This window comes from Tachyglossus aculeatus, chromosome 17 (assembly GCF_015852505.1).
Source record: "Tachyglossus aculeatus isolate mTacAcu1 chromosome 17, mTacAcu1.pri, whole genome shotgun sequence".
Taxonomy (NCBI): domain Eukaryota; kingdom Metazoa; phylum Chordata; class Mammalia; order Monotremata; family Tachyglossidae; genus Tachyglossus; species Tachyglossus aculeatus.
The window spans coordinates 5,901,417-5,918,883 of NC_052082.1; the positions used below are offsets into that span (position 1 = coordinate 5,901,417).

Sequence of the window (17,467 nt, forward strand, 5' to 3'; positions counted from 1 at the left end):
TGCCTTATCTTGAAATTGCTAGCCCCTCTAAGCCTTGGCTTTCTCATCTGTAAAATAGGAATATCAAGGCATCCGTTTCTACTTTGGAGAGTGCCATGAGAACAGCAGTAATAAAAATACTAATAATGATAATAATGACATTTGTTGAGCACTTATGTGTCAAGTAAATCATTTATATTTATTTAGTACTTACTGTATGCAGAGCATTGTACTGAGTACTTGGGAGAGTACAATATAATAGAGTTGGCATCTTCTGCGACTCAAATAGACATGTTAAAAGAATCAAATACCCAGAGAAGCAGCGTGGCTCAGTGGAAAGAGCCCGGGCTCTGGAGTCAGAGGTCATGGGTTCAAATCCCGGCTCCACCACTTATCAGCTGTGTGGCTTTGGGCAGGTCACTTAACTTCTCTGGGCCTCAGTTACCCCATCTGTAAAAAGGAGATGAAGACCGTGAGCCCCCCATGGGACAACCTGATCACCTTGTTAACCTCCCCAGCGCTTAGAACAGTGTTTTGCACATAGTAAGCACTTAATAAATGCTATCATTATTATTATTAAGTACAGTTCTAAGCACTGTGGTAGATTTGCATTAATCAGGTGAGAGATGGTCTAAATTGGAGGCTGAACAGGTATTTAATCCCCATTTTACAAATGAAGAAACTGAGGCAGAGAGATGTTAAGTGACTTGCTCAGTTGTCACAATAGGCAGCAGTTGGAGGAGCTAAGATTAGAACTCAGGTCTTCTGGCTCCCAAGACAGTGTTCTTTCCACTAGGCCATGCTGTTTCCAGTCAATGAGATCCCTGAGGGGCAAATGCTATGGAAAAATAAAAAAAAAGTGCCATTTTAATTCAAGCAATTACTACCATAAAGTTTAGAATGAATTCATACAGCGGGTAACAACCTAGCAAATGGAAAAGCAAGCAAGCACAGGATGGAAGCTGTCTTTTTTTCCTCTCCACATGATTTGTATTTGTGTAATGGTGGTTGGCTTCTAAGCAAGGGACTTGGTTTCAGGAGTAGCTTAGGGACTAGCACAAGCAGGGCAGACTCGGCGGGAAGAATGAGCTAATGGGATATTATTAGTTCTGTCTCAGGGCTGGGCAGACAGGGCTCCTATGTCTGTAAGGAGGTAAAGAAACAAAGGCGAATACAGTCAACGAGCTGATAGAAATGCTGCAATTAAGGCCTCCCCAGGATACAAATACATTGAAATAGATGTAGGAGAAGTAATAGTAGTAGCAGGAGCAGTAGTAGTAGTAATAATAATAATAATAATAATAATAATAATAATAATAATAATAATGTTGGTATTTGTTAAGTGCTTACTATGTGCCAAGCACTGTGCCAAGGATACAAATACATTGAAATAGATGTAGTAGAAGTAATAGTAGTAGCAGTAGCAGTAGTAATAGTAATAATAATAATAATAATAATAATAATAATAATAATGTTGGTATTTGTTAAGCGCTTGCTATGTGCCAAGCACTGTGCCAAGGATACAAATACATTAAAATAGATGTAGTAGAAGTAATAGTAGTAGAAGTAGCAGTAGTAATAGTAATAATAATAATAATGTTGATATTTGTTAAGCGCTTACTATGAGCCAAGCACTGTTCTAGGCACTGGGGTAGATACAAGACAATCAGTTTGTCCCACATGGAGCTTACAGTCTTAATACCCATTTTACAGATGAGGTAACTGAGGCAGAGAGAAGTTAAGTGACTTGCCCAAAGTCACACAGCGGACAGGTGGCGGAGCCGGGATTAGAACCCATGGCCTCTGACTCCTAAACCCGGGCTCTTTCCACTAAGCCATGCAGCTTCTCATATTTAAGCGCTTATTATGTGGAAAGCACTGTTTTAAGCACTGGGGATGATATAAGGAGATCAGGTTGTCCCACGTGGGGCTCACAGGCTTAATCCTCATTTTACAGATGAGGGAACTGAGGCCCAGAGAAGGGAAGTGACTTGCCCAAAGTCACACAGCGGACAATTGGCGGTGTCGGGATTTGAACCCAGGACTTTTGACTCCCAAGCCCGGACTCTTTCCACTGAGCCACGCTGCTTCTCGGAAGTAGAAGTAGTAGCAGTAGTAGTACGAGAGACAGCACAGGCAGTAACAGGAATAGCAGTAAGAGGAGAAGAAGGACTGTAAGGTCCTTGTGGGCATGGAATATATCTGTTATATTGCATTCTCCCAAGAGCTTAGTAAAGTGCTCGGCACAATCAATCAATCAATCGTATTTATTGAGTGCTTACTATGTGCAGAGCACTGTACTAAGCGCTTGGGAAGTACAAATTGGCAACATATAGAGACAGTCCCTACCCAACAGTGGGCTCACAGTCTAACAGTCTCACAGTCTCACAGTTTCACAGTCTCACAGTGGGCATGCACACTTAGTACATGCTCAAGAAATATGATTGCCTGACTGACTGACTCGTCAGGGCACTAACTGATTCCCCACCGGTTACGATGCAGTGTATTAAGTACCCTGGAAAGTAGAAAATGCAATTCCCCACCCAAAAGGAAGATAGGCTTCAATGGGGAAGACAAACATAAAAATATTTACAAATAGAATGATACATAGTTGAACAACAAAATTTGAAAAATCATGTATGAGTAATGAGGCCGGCTCTAAATAAAAAAGTAGGGCTAAATTCCAGCCCTCACTGGGTCCGCTATTTGAACTCCCACTGCCCACAGGTGGGGGAAATCTGCTGCCTTCTGCATTTAGAGAAGGAATTAGGGTGAGTGAATGGAGAGAGGGAAGAGATTAGCAGCCCGGGCAAAAACCTCCGGAATCTCCAATCACTGAGCATCTCAGGCGTTTGCCATTCTCCGGGCTCCTGCGGCCTTTAATGGAAATAGTCAACAGGAATGCTGGGTGATTACAGTATCTTTTTTTCTCTGTGGGAGAGAGGGAGATTATGTACTTAGAAACGTGAAGCATTTTGCTTTCAAAATTAATTCAAATTGGCTTGCAGGGGGGCACAGCCCCATACATTGAAAACAGCCGAAGGGTGGTAAACACAAAGGGCCATGGTAAACAGCGATAAATCTACTCTCCCAAATGCCTCGGGGACCTGTGTATGGCCCAGTCTCATTTAGCATCTTTATTAACGACTGGGAAGGAGTGGGAAGCAGGACATTAATTATACCCACCAATGGGAGCCAGAAACTGGCCCAGCAGGACCTGGAAGATGATAGAGAAGGAAGGAGGGAGATGGAGAGCCTAGCCCAGAGGGTTTCTGACCAAAATGAACTTGGGAAGTTTAGCGAAAGCACCTGCTGAGCAACGGGTCGGAAGCCACAAAGGGAAAGTAGCAGGAAGAAAGCTGAAACTTCCCAAATTTCTAAAAAGAATTGGAGAAACAGGACAGGAAGGTCCATAGCAGATTCTGCTCAGTGGCTACAAAGCAAACCTGTCTCTTCTAACCCAAAGTCACACAGAGGACAGCTGGCGGGGTCAGGATTAGAACCCATGACCTCTGACTCCCAAACCCGGGCTCTTTCCACTGAGCCATGCTGCTTCCCATATTTAAGCATTTATTATGTGCAAAGCACTGTTTTAAGCGCTGGGGATGATATAAGGAGATCAGGTTGTCCCACACGGGGCTCACAGGCTTAATCTTCATTTTACAGATGAGGGAACTGAGGCCCAGAGAAGTGAAGTGACTTGCCCAAAGTCACACGGCAGCCAATTGATAGGTTCTAGAAATGGGGCCAATCAATCAATCAACTGCACTTACTGAGCACTTACTATGTGCAGAGCACTGAGCACTGTACTAAGTGCTGGGGAGAGTACAATATAACAGAGTTGGTAGACACCTTCCCTGCCCAGCACGAGTTTAAAGTCTAGAGAGGGAGATGGACATTGATAAAAATAAATTAATTACGGACATGTACATGATAATAATAATAATAATGGTATTTGTTAAGTGCTACTATGTACCAAGCACTGTTCTAAGCACTGGGATGGATACAAGCTAATCAGGGTGTCCCACTTGGGGCTCACAGTCCCAATCCCGATTTTGCAGGTGAGGTAACTGAGGCCCAGAGAAGTGAGGTGACTTTTCCAAGGTCACACAGCAGACTAGTGAAGGAACGAGGATTAGAACTTACCTCCTCTGATTCCCAAGTCTGTGCTCTTGCCACTAGGCCATGCAGCTTCTTCACCTAAGTGTTGCGGGGCTGAGGTTGGGGTGAATAAAGAATATACATCCATGTATAAGGGGAGACAGAAGGGAGTGGGCCAAGAGGAAATAAGGGCTCAGTCGGGGAAGGTCTTGGAGGAGATGTGCTGCCTCCAAGGCTTTGAAGGTGGGGAGAGTGATTGTCTAGCAGATATGGAGGGGGAGGATGTTTAAGGCCAAAGGCAGGATATGGAGAAGGGTGGACAGTGAAATAGATGAGATTGAGGTAATATTCCCACTGCTGACAAGGCCAGCTATAAACCAAACACCAACTCTCCTTGCAAATCCCAAACCTATAGTATATGAGGATATGAGGCTGCTTTAAATCCAGCGAATGAGGACTGACAACAGGGGAGATGTAAGTAATAGTCACTTTTTTGGTCTGTTAAAGCCTGCACCTGGAAGCCTGCATTTAGGTTCTCCTTGTGGATAGTAAATTGCTGACAAAATTCCAAGAAGGAACAATCAGAAAGGCACGCGTGGCTTGACAAGGTCATCAATACCAGAAGCAGGTGGCACATCATTGGTTACCCAGCCCCCTGACAGATGGAAATACCATAGAGGAAACAAAACTCTATTCTACTCTGCTCTGAGTGGCTATAAGAAAAGGGAAAACTGTAGTACTTATAATAACAATAATTGCAGCATGTGTTTAAGTGCTTACTAAGTGCCAGGCACCGTTCTAAATGCTGGAGTGGATACAAGCAAATTGGGTTGGGCACGATCCCTGTCCCACATGAAGCTCACAGTTTAAACCACCATTTTACAGCTGAGGTAACAGGTACAGAGAACTTAAGTGACTTGCCCAAGGTCACATAGCCGACAAGTGGTGGAGTCAGGATTAGAACCCAGGTCCTTCTCACTTGCAGGCCTGAGTTATATCTACTAGATCCACCTGCTTCTCAAATTTCAGGCACTGTATTCCCCACAGTTGGATGAATGAAACAGGGAACTGACCTCCAAGGTAAATAGAAGGTGGTAGTAAACATTAGTTCCATTGCTGGAGATTTGGGATCTCACTGGCAAATTTTCCCATTTTCCTTGTTGAATTATCCACATCCTCCACTGGGGAGACATTCATTGGTGACCTCACTTACCAACTTCAAGCATTCATCTCCAGAACATAGCCAGTCACTCTATGTTTCCCTAGATTACCCTGACTGGTGTCTCACTGAGTTTAGGGTAAGATTTGAGTCACGGGAGAGTGAACTTCTTATTATCAACTGAGAGAAAACCTGTACCTCCCAATGGTTAGACACTCAGTTGTGTTCCTGTAACAACTTCATTTTTCTATGGCTCAATATAGCTACAAAATCAAGAAAATAGTGCTTAATAGCTGCTTCTCTCCTTTCTACTTAGGCTATGAACCCCATGTGGGACAGGCATTTTTATATGGTATTAAGTCCTTACTATGTGCCAGGCACTATACCAAGCACTGGGGTAGAAACAAGCTAATCAGATTGGACAAACTCCTGGTCCCACATGAGGCTCACAGTTTTAATCCCCATTGTACAGATGAGGTAACTGAGGCACAAAGAAGTGACTTGGCTAGGTTACATACTAGGCATGTGGTGGAGCCAAGATTAAAACCCAGGACCTCTGACCCCCAGGCTTTCCACTAAGCCACACTGCTTCTCTGTGTGTCTCACCTATCTCATATCTGTCCCAGCACTTAGTACATTGCGTGGCACATAGTAAGAGCTGAAAATACTGCAATTATTACCCAACGACATGTGAGAAGGGTGCTTTGAGATCCTCTCACAAAAAGCAGTGTAATTACAAACTGGCATTAATATTCTTGTTCTGAATGATAATGGCTTATATTCACAACCCTCGACCTTATCTTCAGTCTTCACAGCATCACGAAAATCCTCCCTTTCCTCTCCATGCAAACAGCCGTGATATTAATCCAACCATTTATCCTATTTCCTCCTCAGTTACTGTATCAGCTTCCTTTCTGACCTCCCTGCCTCCTGTCTCTCCCCACTGCAGTCCATACTTCCCTCTGTTGCCTGGATCGTTTTTCTACAAACTGTTCACCCCACTCTTCAAGATCCTCCAGTGGTTGTCCAGCCACCTCTGTATCAAACAGAAATTCCTTACTATCAGCTTTAAAGCACTCAGTCACCTTGCCCCCCTGATTTCCTACTATAATCTAGGTTTGCACACTTCTTTTCTAGTGCCAACCTATTCACTGTACTACAATCTTGTCCATCTCACATCTTGCCAATGGCCTGGGATTACCTCCCTCTTCATAACCACAGACAATCACTCTCCCCAAGTTCATAGCATTATTGAAAGCACATCTCCTCCAAGAGGTCATCCCCAACTAAGCCTTCCTTTCCTCTTCTCCCATTCCCATCTGTATCATCCTTGAACTTGGATTTGTGCCCTTCATTCATGCCTCCTTCTGTCGCACAGCACTAGTGTATCTACTCCGAATGCGTTTACTCATATTAATGTCTCTCTCCCTGTCTAGCCTGTAAGCTTGTTGTGGGCAGGGATCCAACATCAACTCTGGTATAGCTCACTCTCCCAAGCAGTGTGACTTAGTGGAAAGAGCACGGGCTTGGGAATTCTAATTCTGACCCTACCATTTGTCCTCCGTGTGATTTGGGGCAGTCACTTAACTTCTCTGTGCCTCAGTTACCTCATCTGTAAAATGGGGATTAAGACTGTGAGCCCCACATGGGACAACCTGATAACCATATATCTACCCCAGTGCTTGGAACAGTGCTTGGCACATATTAAGCACTTAACAAATACCATCATTATTACTATTATTATAATGCTTTGCACGCAGTAAGAGCACAGTAAATATGACAGATTGGCTGACTGTCTTCGAAAAGTTGAGTCAATGTAATAGCTGGCATTTATTTTATGTTATTACAGTAGTTTTGCATCATGTAGGCACAATTAACATAGATGTCTCATCACTCCTTTGCAGTGACTGGAACTTCGTTGCATCAATATTGAACCTTTTTTTTTTTTGCTAATCTCAAACTAACCGCAGCATTGTTTCACAAAATACTATGAGTGATATTGAGAAACTGAAAAGAAATAAAGTCTAGGTCTGACTCTACTGGCTTAAAGTATGTTTTGACTACTGTAAAATTATTCATTTTAATACAAAATTAACTTAACATGTAGGTGTGTTTGGTTTATAACAGGTAATACAATACTGCTTTTGCTCTGTTGGATTTCTCCATTTAGAACCCAGGTTATATTGGCTCCCTATGAATTGGCTTCTTTACATCACAGGCTGAAAGAGAAAGATTTTTGAGATCCACTAATGTGTTCTTTTGTATTCACTTCAGCAGTATTTTAATCTTTATTACATTTCCTCAGGTCGGTATAAGCTTCATTGCTTGATTTCGTCCTTTGCTCTTTGTCTTTAAAAGCTGAGACAGAAGTCTAAGAATCTGGCCAGAATCTTCTCCTGCTCCTATTAGACTGTGTTCCCTCTGTATCTGATCTAATTCCGGCTCCTCTACATGTCTGCTGTGTGACCTTGGGCAAGTCACTTAACTATTCTGGGCCTCTATTCCCTCCTCTGGAAAATGGGGATTAAGACTGTGAGCCCCACGTGGGACAACCTAATCATCTTGTATCCCCCCAGCACTTATGTGCTTTGCACATAGTAAGCGCTTAACAAATGCCATTATTATTATTATTATTATTATTATTATTATTATTATTATCTGATTGTGATGCATCAATCAGTACAGTCCTTGTCAAAGAGTAACCACTTAAAAAATACCACAATTACTAATAATACAGCTCAATGGCAGAATGGTGGCTGATGGACCTCATGAATATAAGGCATGAAAATACACAAGACATTAATAATAATAACAATACAAGGGTATATTTTAAGCCAAACACTTCAATTATGTGCTGGGGAAGATACAACATAATCAAGTCGGACACTGATGATGAAGATGATGATGATGGCATTTATTAAGCGCATGCTATGTGCAAAGCACTGTTCTAAGCACTGGGGAGGTTACAAGGTGATCGGTTTGTCCCACGGGGCGCCTCACAGTCTTAATGTGTCCTATCTGTGTCCTATATGGGCCTTGCAGTATAACCAGGGGGGAAAATAGGTGTTGGACCCTCATTTTACAAATAAGGAAACCGAGGCTCGGGGAAGTTAGAGGACTTGCCCAAGATCACGTAGCAGGCAGGGGGAAGAACCAGGATTAGAACCCAGGTCCTCTGACACCAAGGCCCATGTTATTTCCACTACACCACAGTAACGCAGCATAATACAATGTTGCGTTACGCATCATTTTGTGGAAGCCCATCTGACGCCACCTGGGCTTAAAGCGTTCCTCCTCACACCTGCTCCAGAGTCTTTGCCTTCCCCTCCCGGGTCTCCCTGAAAACAGGCACCATCTCTGAGCTGCAGGATTCAACATTAGAAGCTGAGGAAGTAAGCTCGGCCCTAAAAATTAAAGTCCCGCACAGAAAGGCCCTATTCGTACCGGCCAGGGAACAGAACAGCTGAAACCAAAGAGGAGAAGCTAGTATCATCCTCTTCTCCCTCTTTTCCCCAGAGAGTAGGCATGAGGGAATGAAGGTTAAAAAGATCAGATCCAGAGGACTCTGGCAGGGAAGACAATGCCATCCCAGTTCTCCCCGCCTATAGTCAGAGCTGCAGAGGTCCCCAGTCATGCATTCACCAACCACGCTGACTAATCTAAACCTGAGTTATTTTTATCTGCAAACATAAACACACCAGGGTTGCTCTCTCCAATGAATTAATCGGAAAACACTTAGTAAAATTGGAACCACCGTAACGGTGGCCATTTTATCCAGCTAGCGTTCATCTAGAAACCAGACTGGGCCCAAATCTCCATTGACCTGAAGTTTCTGCCCTTATCTACTTCCCCAGACAAGACATTTTATTTTCCTCCCTTTCAATGTAATTGTGACTTAGTTTTCTAGTCCTGTCCTGAAGGAATAAAGGATTACGGATGACGCTAGCATCCTCCAACATCCCCACAAGAGATAGCACGGAAGTCCATGTTTACTTCTAGGTGGAGTTTAGGAAAAAAAATATTCTCAAAGCATTCAGTCCTAGTTCCCAACCAATCCTCAGAGGGCCCAGAAAATGGTTTCCAGTATCTTGCTACAGGAAGTTCAGGGAAATCAACAGGGAAAAGTGACAGATCAACTGATGTAAGTGAACCTTGCTTTAATTTGGAAAATCACCACACAGGGGACAGAAAAAAAGAAAAAAAAAGAACAGTTAGTGGGGACATTAAAGAGCAAAGTTCCAGCAACCAAAGCCACCGCGTGAGGAAAAACGGAAAACGATACCTCAGCAGCCCGAGAAGCAATGGTGTTGTGTCCATTCTGAGCTAGTTTGTGCTTTAACCTTGAAGCCTTCGACCTATTTCTGCAATGATCTGGAAGTAATTATGAGGACATACATCTCTTCGGGGCCTGTTCAGACAAGCTGCTAAAGCTAAAGTCATGGGGGACCATGGGTTAGAGGCAAAGGGAGAAAGGTTGAAAAGATGCCCCAAGCATAGACTGTTGTTCATTTTCAAGGTAGTTGGGGGAGGGGGGAGACACATGTGATAGCGCTAGTTATGTGCACTCTAATGGGGCAGCACAAAACTCTATGATACCTGAACTAAAGCGTCGTATCTGTCTGTGATTTCGGCACTCAGTGACAGATTTTACCAAGCAGGGGTTAAAAAAAATACGATCATTTGAGGCATTCGGCTCAAATCATAACTCTACAAATTCTAGTATCATTCCGTGTCTGCCTGAATTTGTCTAAAAATTATGGTACTTGTTAAGCACTTTACCATGTGCCAAACACCAAGCACTGCCTAAATACAAACCTGTCAGTATGTGTGTCTGCAAATTCGATACTGAAGATCTCACCCTGCACCGGTATACTGTTTAGAGAGAAGAGGCTAGACATGTAATTGCTCTAAATAGCTATTGCTATTTTTCTTACAATTCTAGGTCATTGCTCTTTAGTGATCTTCAATCACTGTCAGAGTCATTACATACTCGTTCTTAATAGCACATCAACCCTGAAGTTTGGGATTCAGAGCTTTTTACAGAGAAGCAGCGTGCGGCTTTTGCCTTTCACCCGCATTTCAAGTTGAGAAAACATGGAATTTAAGTGTCATCCAGTCTTACTTGGAAGGATTGATTTCCTTAGGGTTAACTGGATTGACCACTGCCCTAATTTTTGTGGTTTATCTACCTTGTGAAAACAAACGACTGAAAATGCTGCTTCCCTTTTGCCCACAAATTGGACACAAAGATAAAGGCTTCAATCCAAAGGGAAACAAGATGTGAAAAAAGCAAAGTTTTGATAGAGAGCTTTTTATGGTATTTGCTAGATGTTTACTATGTACCAGGCACTGTACTAAGTGCTGGGGTAGATACAAGCTAATCAGTTTGGACACAGTTCATGCTTCACATGGGATTTACAGTCAAAATACCCGTTTTACAGAGGAGGGAACTGAGACACAGAAAAGTGAAGTGACTTGACCAAGGTCACACAGCAGATGAGGCAGAGTCAGAATCAGAACCCGGGTCCTTCTGACTCCCAACACTGTGCTCTATCCACTGGGTGCCACTGCTTTAGATGCAACAAAGTGATGAGGGGCTGTGGACATCGAACAAAACAAGCCCGCTTGACTCTGGCCCTCTATGAACCATGGAGATCTGAGACAGTAAGTGCATAAGAAGAAATGGGTAAGAGCTCTCCCTGTAAAATTGCTTGCTACAAAAATCAAATTCAAAATGAAATTTTTAGCCATTCAGGAGAGAGGACTACAGTGACTGCCTTAGAAAGAGGAGCAGTGCTTTTGACAAGTTAAATTCAGTACACCTTCTAAAAGAAAAAAAATCTAGGCTGTGGACAGAGGGCAAAGGAATGAAAGGATAAGATTAACTTCTTAGCCAATCCTCAGAGGGACAAGAAAACAGCTTCCATCTCCTTGCTGCAGGAAGTTGAGGGAAACTGTGCCCCAGATCACAACCTTTGTCATGAAAAGAGGAGAAAGGACCAAAAAAAGAATGGGCATTGACCTCTCTATGGATTTTCAAGCTTTACTCCTTTCTCTTCCCATTTATTCACCTCTGAGTTTCTTAACCATCACAGATGTCTCAGAAAACTAAACACAAAGGAGATTCAGTCAACGCACAGCACTTATTGGGCATCATTCCCTGAGTGTGAAACACTATAATCAATCAGTCAATAGTATTTACTGAACACTTACCAGGTGCAGAACACTACACTATGCACTTGGGAGAGTGCAATACAATAGAGTGGTAGGCAAGATCCCTGAACACAAGGAACGTACACACTAGACTATAAAATGCCTGAGAGAGTATGACAAAAGAATGCCCTGCTCTCTAGAAGACTACAATTTAATGGGGGAGATGGACAGATTTTTTTTTAACAGCGGCAGTAAGAGGAAGAACAAGGATATATCAATATGAATGTGAATACGGAAGGATGAAATAGGAAAACAGCAACTGAATGTACTATTGAGCATTCATATGAATAAAAAGAACAGAGTCCATCCCATTGTTAAGGCCCACTGCCCAACTTTCCTCATGCCTGTTGCCTAATTTCCCTTTGACAGGATGATTTTTAGAGCCTGTTTTCATGGTTGCATACATGTGAGGAGAATATCACCAGTCTCCAATACAAGCCCTTAGTACAGTGCTCTGCACACAGTAAGTGCTCAATAAATACGATTGAATGAATGAATAATTTTTGGATCAACACTTAAGAAGACAAGAACCAGTCTCCAATCTAAGTGCTTAATACAGTGCTCTGCACACAGTAGGTACTCAATAAATATGATTGAATGAATGAATAATTTTCCCATCAGCACGTAAGACAACTACCAGAAACGTGACATAGAGGATTAGGCTTCACGTGCAGACAACCAGAACACAACGTATACCACCCCACAGCCTCTTTATGCTGCTGACAAGTGTCTAGTACAGTGATTGACTGACTGATTGACCGTTTCCCCCAAAGAATGCATTAAGTTATGCATAGTGAAATGGGATGATTTTCAAATAGGGAAGAACCTCAGTTGGACAATGAGTATAAAGATCAGGCCCCTTGACTGTAAACTCTAATCTCTAGACTTTGTGGCCAGGAATGAGACAACCAATTCTGTTGTAGAATATTCTCCCAAGCTCTTAGTACAGTGCTCTACACACAGCATTCCCTAACTTCACACAGCCAAAGACTGCCCAGGCAATGAAGTAGCTGGCATTTCTACTTGAAGAATAAGCTAAAATAAATTACACCACCAAACCAAGGAAATTTGAAAAAAAAATCACCAGATAGGCAGTACTAAATATGTAATCCTATTGTTAGTAAACCATGTCTATGCTCTGCTCTATAAAACTCAGAAGTTAAATTATTCCAATATAAAAGTTGATGGTTTATAATAATATTGATAAAAGCATTTTCTATTTATGGGTAGATTGTCATTGATTTGGTGAACTGCATTTTTTCTGCCCACAATGAGGTTTGCTTTTTTTTTTCCTAGCTGACAAGTTTCTGGGCCAGATTAGAATGTGCTCAGTAATGTGGGTACAGAAAGCATCAGATTTATTTCCCAAATCATATGAAACCCCACTTTTCTCACACTTTGATAGTAAAATTAATATTTCTCAAAATATTTTTCTCTTGTATTTCAAAGCAGAGCACAATCATTTCTTCAAGAACATTAAACATAGCTAACAGGGAACGTGTCTACCTATTCTGTTATATTGTACTCCCCACGTGCTTAGTATGGTGCTCTGTACAGTGTGTGCTCTGCACACAGTAAGTCCTCAATAAATATCATTGATTGATTGATCAATTGGATTTCCCGATTATGAAATGCCTTGATAACAGCAATACTATATCCACTATAGCCTTCTGCAATGTCAAAGCACTCCTGAAAATGCCCTCAATCAATAATCCTTCCCCAATTAATTCTTAGCTCTCCAAGTTGCACAAATTTTTTAGCATCTCTAGTACTTACACATGTGTGTGTGTATATATGTATACACATATAGATAAATACATGCACATACATATATGTATATACATGTACACAACACAGTAAATAGTATATAGTAGTATCCTATACTATATACTGTCTACTTTGATTACTATATCATAGTACATATAAACAGTATAGATATATATGTTATAGTATATAGTAATCAAAGTAAAAACTTGAATGTACAGGTATTTACTTTGATTATTCCATTTGCAAATAATTGACATCTTTTTCCCCAGAGTGTAAAGTCCTTGTAGGCAGGGAATGTATCACTTTTTTTTTGTCCTCACAAGCACACTGTACCCAACGAGTGCTCAATAAATGTTATTATAACTACTACTACTGAACGGAGCAGAAAATGTGAGGTAGGTAGAGGACCTGCACTGAACACAATCCATTTACAGATAATTAATGGGAATTCATTTAAGGAAGAATGGTCGAGGAAGTGAATAATAATAATAATAATGATGGTATTTGTTAAGGGCTTACTATGTGCCAAGCACTGTTCTAAGTGCTGGGGGGGGATAGATACGAGGTAATCAGGTTGTCCCACGTAGGGCTCACAGTCTTAATCCCCATTTTACAGGTGAGGTAACTGAGATACAGAAAAGTTAAGTGACTCGGCCAAAGTCACACAGTTGATAAGTGGTGGAGACGGGATTAGAACCTACAACTTCCGACTTCCAAGCCCGTGCTCCTTCCACTAAGCCATGCTCCTTCTCTGCAGTGTGAATCATCTGGTAGTGATATATGGTGGGAGATTTCTTATCATCTTCTAGCTGTGGTAGGAACAATGAGGTCACATTTATACCTTCTCCGCTATTTTGTCTCAAAGGATGTCCTGAGAGCAACTGATACGCATAAGGATGCCTAAATTCCCACAGAGTTGAACAAATTTTCTCTAATCTTCTTCAAATTGTTTCACCCAACCTCCCCAACTACCTCCCAAGGTCAGGGTTATTTTAAATATTTACCCAAACCAGAACTTGAAAAGAAATACTGATCTAAGAACAAATTATTTTTTTAATGTCCCTGCGTTCCCAGTAGAAAAAACACTGCCAGTAGCTAAGGTAAAAAACAAACAAAAAATGCTTGGTGAGTCCTGCAAATCAAACTCCGCTAACTGGAACTCCAGTTAGCTGTGTGAAAATTCCATATACATCCATAACATACGTCTGTATAAAACATTGATTGATACAAATCAATCGATCGCTCAGTGTTATGCCCACTTTCGGAACAGAGGTTAAAAATAAATCCTGTCTTTGGTATTTAAAAATCACCTGGGGTACACATCTCCACTAAGAACTCCCTAATGAGAGAAGTTCCAACTCTAAAAGAGGAATTTGGGTTGGATAGGGATGAGAAAACCTGGCTCTCTGAGCAATCAAGTGGAAGCTTCTGTATTTCTGTATTCCCTAATGTAAAGAATGAAATAAAAATAACTGAGCTCTGGCTTTGATTCTACTATATTTAAACAAGACAACTGCATGATACACCTGTGTACTTGTTCAGCCAGGATGCACCCAGTTTTCCTATAACAAGGGACAGTGCTATTCTGGCAAAACCCTCTATTTAGGAAAACATGCATGTAGAATCCATCATGTCTGTTGCTGCATGCATGACCCAAACCGTTCCTTGCAAAATTACCTCGCTCCATACCCAAACAGGCCTGGGTTGTGAGAAGCATGTTGCCTAATTCCTGAACAGCTTTCTACCCAAAACACGTAGCAAAAATACATATTCTAGCAGAACTAAGTATAACTGATAGAGTAAATTAATGGATAATTAACTTTGAGTTAGAATGCATTTCCTTTGTGGAAAGTATGATTCTGATCACTTAATCACTGCTTGTCTGACCCCATTTTCCCAAACTCTCTACTTTCTTTAAAATGTATTTAATATCTAGGTAAATAAACATTCCCCACCTACGAAAATACCTAGAAAATAAATGACTGAACAAATAGCTAGTTAGTGGATAACTAAGGAAAGATTCATAGATAGTTATCTTGATAGAAAAATACGGTAGAGAGACATACAGACGGATGGATATATTGATAGATTGATAGATGGATGACTGATAGATAAGGTATAGGATGAATAAATCACTGATAGACACACATGGATAGATGTATGGATGGATAGATGCATGGATGGATGGGTGGGTTCATAGCTAGATAAATGGATCAGATAAATAGATAAATATCTGGCTCAATGGACAAATTGCCCTTAGTAGGTATTTGTTTTTCCAGTCACAGATTCTTGTTTTTTTCCATGATGACAAATTACCCTAAAGAGTTTTAAGTCCTACCACAAAATTTTTGTCAACCTCAAAACTATTAATACAACCTGTGGCAGAGTAAAAACAGAATTACTTACCCCATTTTTAGGGTAGGCGATCCATCCAAGATCCCCCATTACAGTGCGTGAATCTAGTAAATTCACTAAAAAGAAAAAGAAATATGATGCATCAACAGCTGAATGCAAACGTTTTGTGAATATTTGCAAAGCCTCATTACAGTTATATTATCTTTACAGGAATGAAAATTAGTCATGTCTTGTTGGGCAAGGGAGAAAATAAAGCACTTTTTATAAAGAAAATGTTTTATTAAGTTAAGGTATAGAATGTTTTGACAAAATATTTGGCTAACAACTGTACCCTGTAGCAATATAATAATAATGATGGCATTTATTAAGCTCTTACTATGTGCAAAGCACTGTTCTAAGCGCTCGGGAGGTTACAAGGTGATCAGGTTTTCCCACGGGGGGCTCACAGTCTTAATCCCCGTTTTACAGATGAGGGAACTGAGGAACAGAGAAGTTAAGTGACTTGCCCAAAGTCATACATCTGACAGTTGGCTAAACCGGGATTTGAACCCATGACCTCTGACTCCAAAGCCCATGCTCTTTCCACTGAGCGACGCTGCTTCTCTGTTATATCAAAACAAACCATTTCTTTTAATGTTGATAGTCCACAAGCAAATTAAAAAACCCAAAAAAATACATTCCTGGATTAGCTGCATCTGTAAGGCTGTGTCTAAACTCACTGTATTTTGCTCTGGAAAGCTTTTATGGAAGCAATTAACAAACAGTTTACATTAAATAGCAATAAACTATTCCCAAGTTTATAACATTTTTTGCAGGATTAACCAGAATCTGTAGTCCAAATAGTAAGTGTAATTAAGAAATAAATCTACACACACTTAACCAAGCCAAGGAAAATTATAGCAGCTCTCAGTACTGTTCCTACAGTTAAAGCCCCATTGTGTTCTCCAATATTATTGTAATCTCTCTCTTCAGGGAATTCCTGCGGTGTGAAATCTATTTTTGAACCAATATGTTTTGTTTCAGGTGAATACGGAACTTTTTGACCATTGCTTTGAAAAAGGTGATTATTTAGCTGATCGGGAAAATTGTGTGTGACACACACACACACACACACACACAAACTAACACACTTGAGGAAACTCAACAAAGCCATATAGCATAAAAATATGGAACATGACTGGCCTGAAGTGATCTTCAACCTCTTTATGAGAAAGCTAAAACACTTGTCAAGTTCTCCAATGGACGAAGGGCTATTAAAATCCACATATTGCAAATGCATACACGTGTGTGCATACACACACACAAACACACACACACACACACATTAATCAATCATATTTATCGAGCACTTACTGTGTACGGAGCACTGAACTAAGTGCTTGGGAGAGTACAAGGCAACAGAATTGATAGACATGGAACTTCTCTCTTGAACCCACTTCCCCTTCTCTTTCAATTCCTAAGTTTCCTTGAAGGTATCTCCTTTTGCACCACGTACCCAAGGTTACCGTGACACTAAACATCCCAGGAAACAAACAGGAAGGAAATATGATAATAATTGAGTTAGATTCTCCCCAGTGCCGCAGTTATCCTTGAAAGTGAATTAAAGAGGAATTTCACTCAATATAGTAGAGCAGCAGCTCTCTAAATGATGATTTAGAAGTCTAGACTGTGAGCCCGCTGTTGGGTAGGGACTGTCTCTACATTTTGCCAACTTGTACTTCCCAAGCGCTCAGTACAGTGCTCTGCACGCAGTAAGCGCTCAATAAATACGATTGAAAGAATGAAATCAGAAATGACGATAATATTTGTTAACCATGTAATACGTGCCAAGTGCTAAGACAGGTGTAAGATACTTGGAGTAGAAGCAAAACAATCAAATCAGACACACGGGTC

The 17,467-nt window shown here is 41.1% G+C and overlaps 1 protein-coding gene across 10 annotated transcripts in view; it reads right to left on the minus strand.

Moving 5' to 3' along the window:
* Positions 1-17,467, minus strand: part of EPHA5 (EPH receptor A5) — a 381,267-nt gene that overhangs the window by 341,874 nt on the left and 21,926 nt on the right. For all 10 annotated transcript variants that reach the window (XM_038759034.1, XM_038759031.1, XM_038759030.1 and 7 more), the window contains exon 2: positions 15,626-15,690. In XM_038759034.1, coding sequence (XP_038614962.1) covers positions 15,626-15,690 — 65 coding nt within the window. The remainder of the gene's footprint in view (positions 1-15,625; positions 15,691-17,467) is intronic.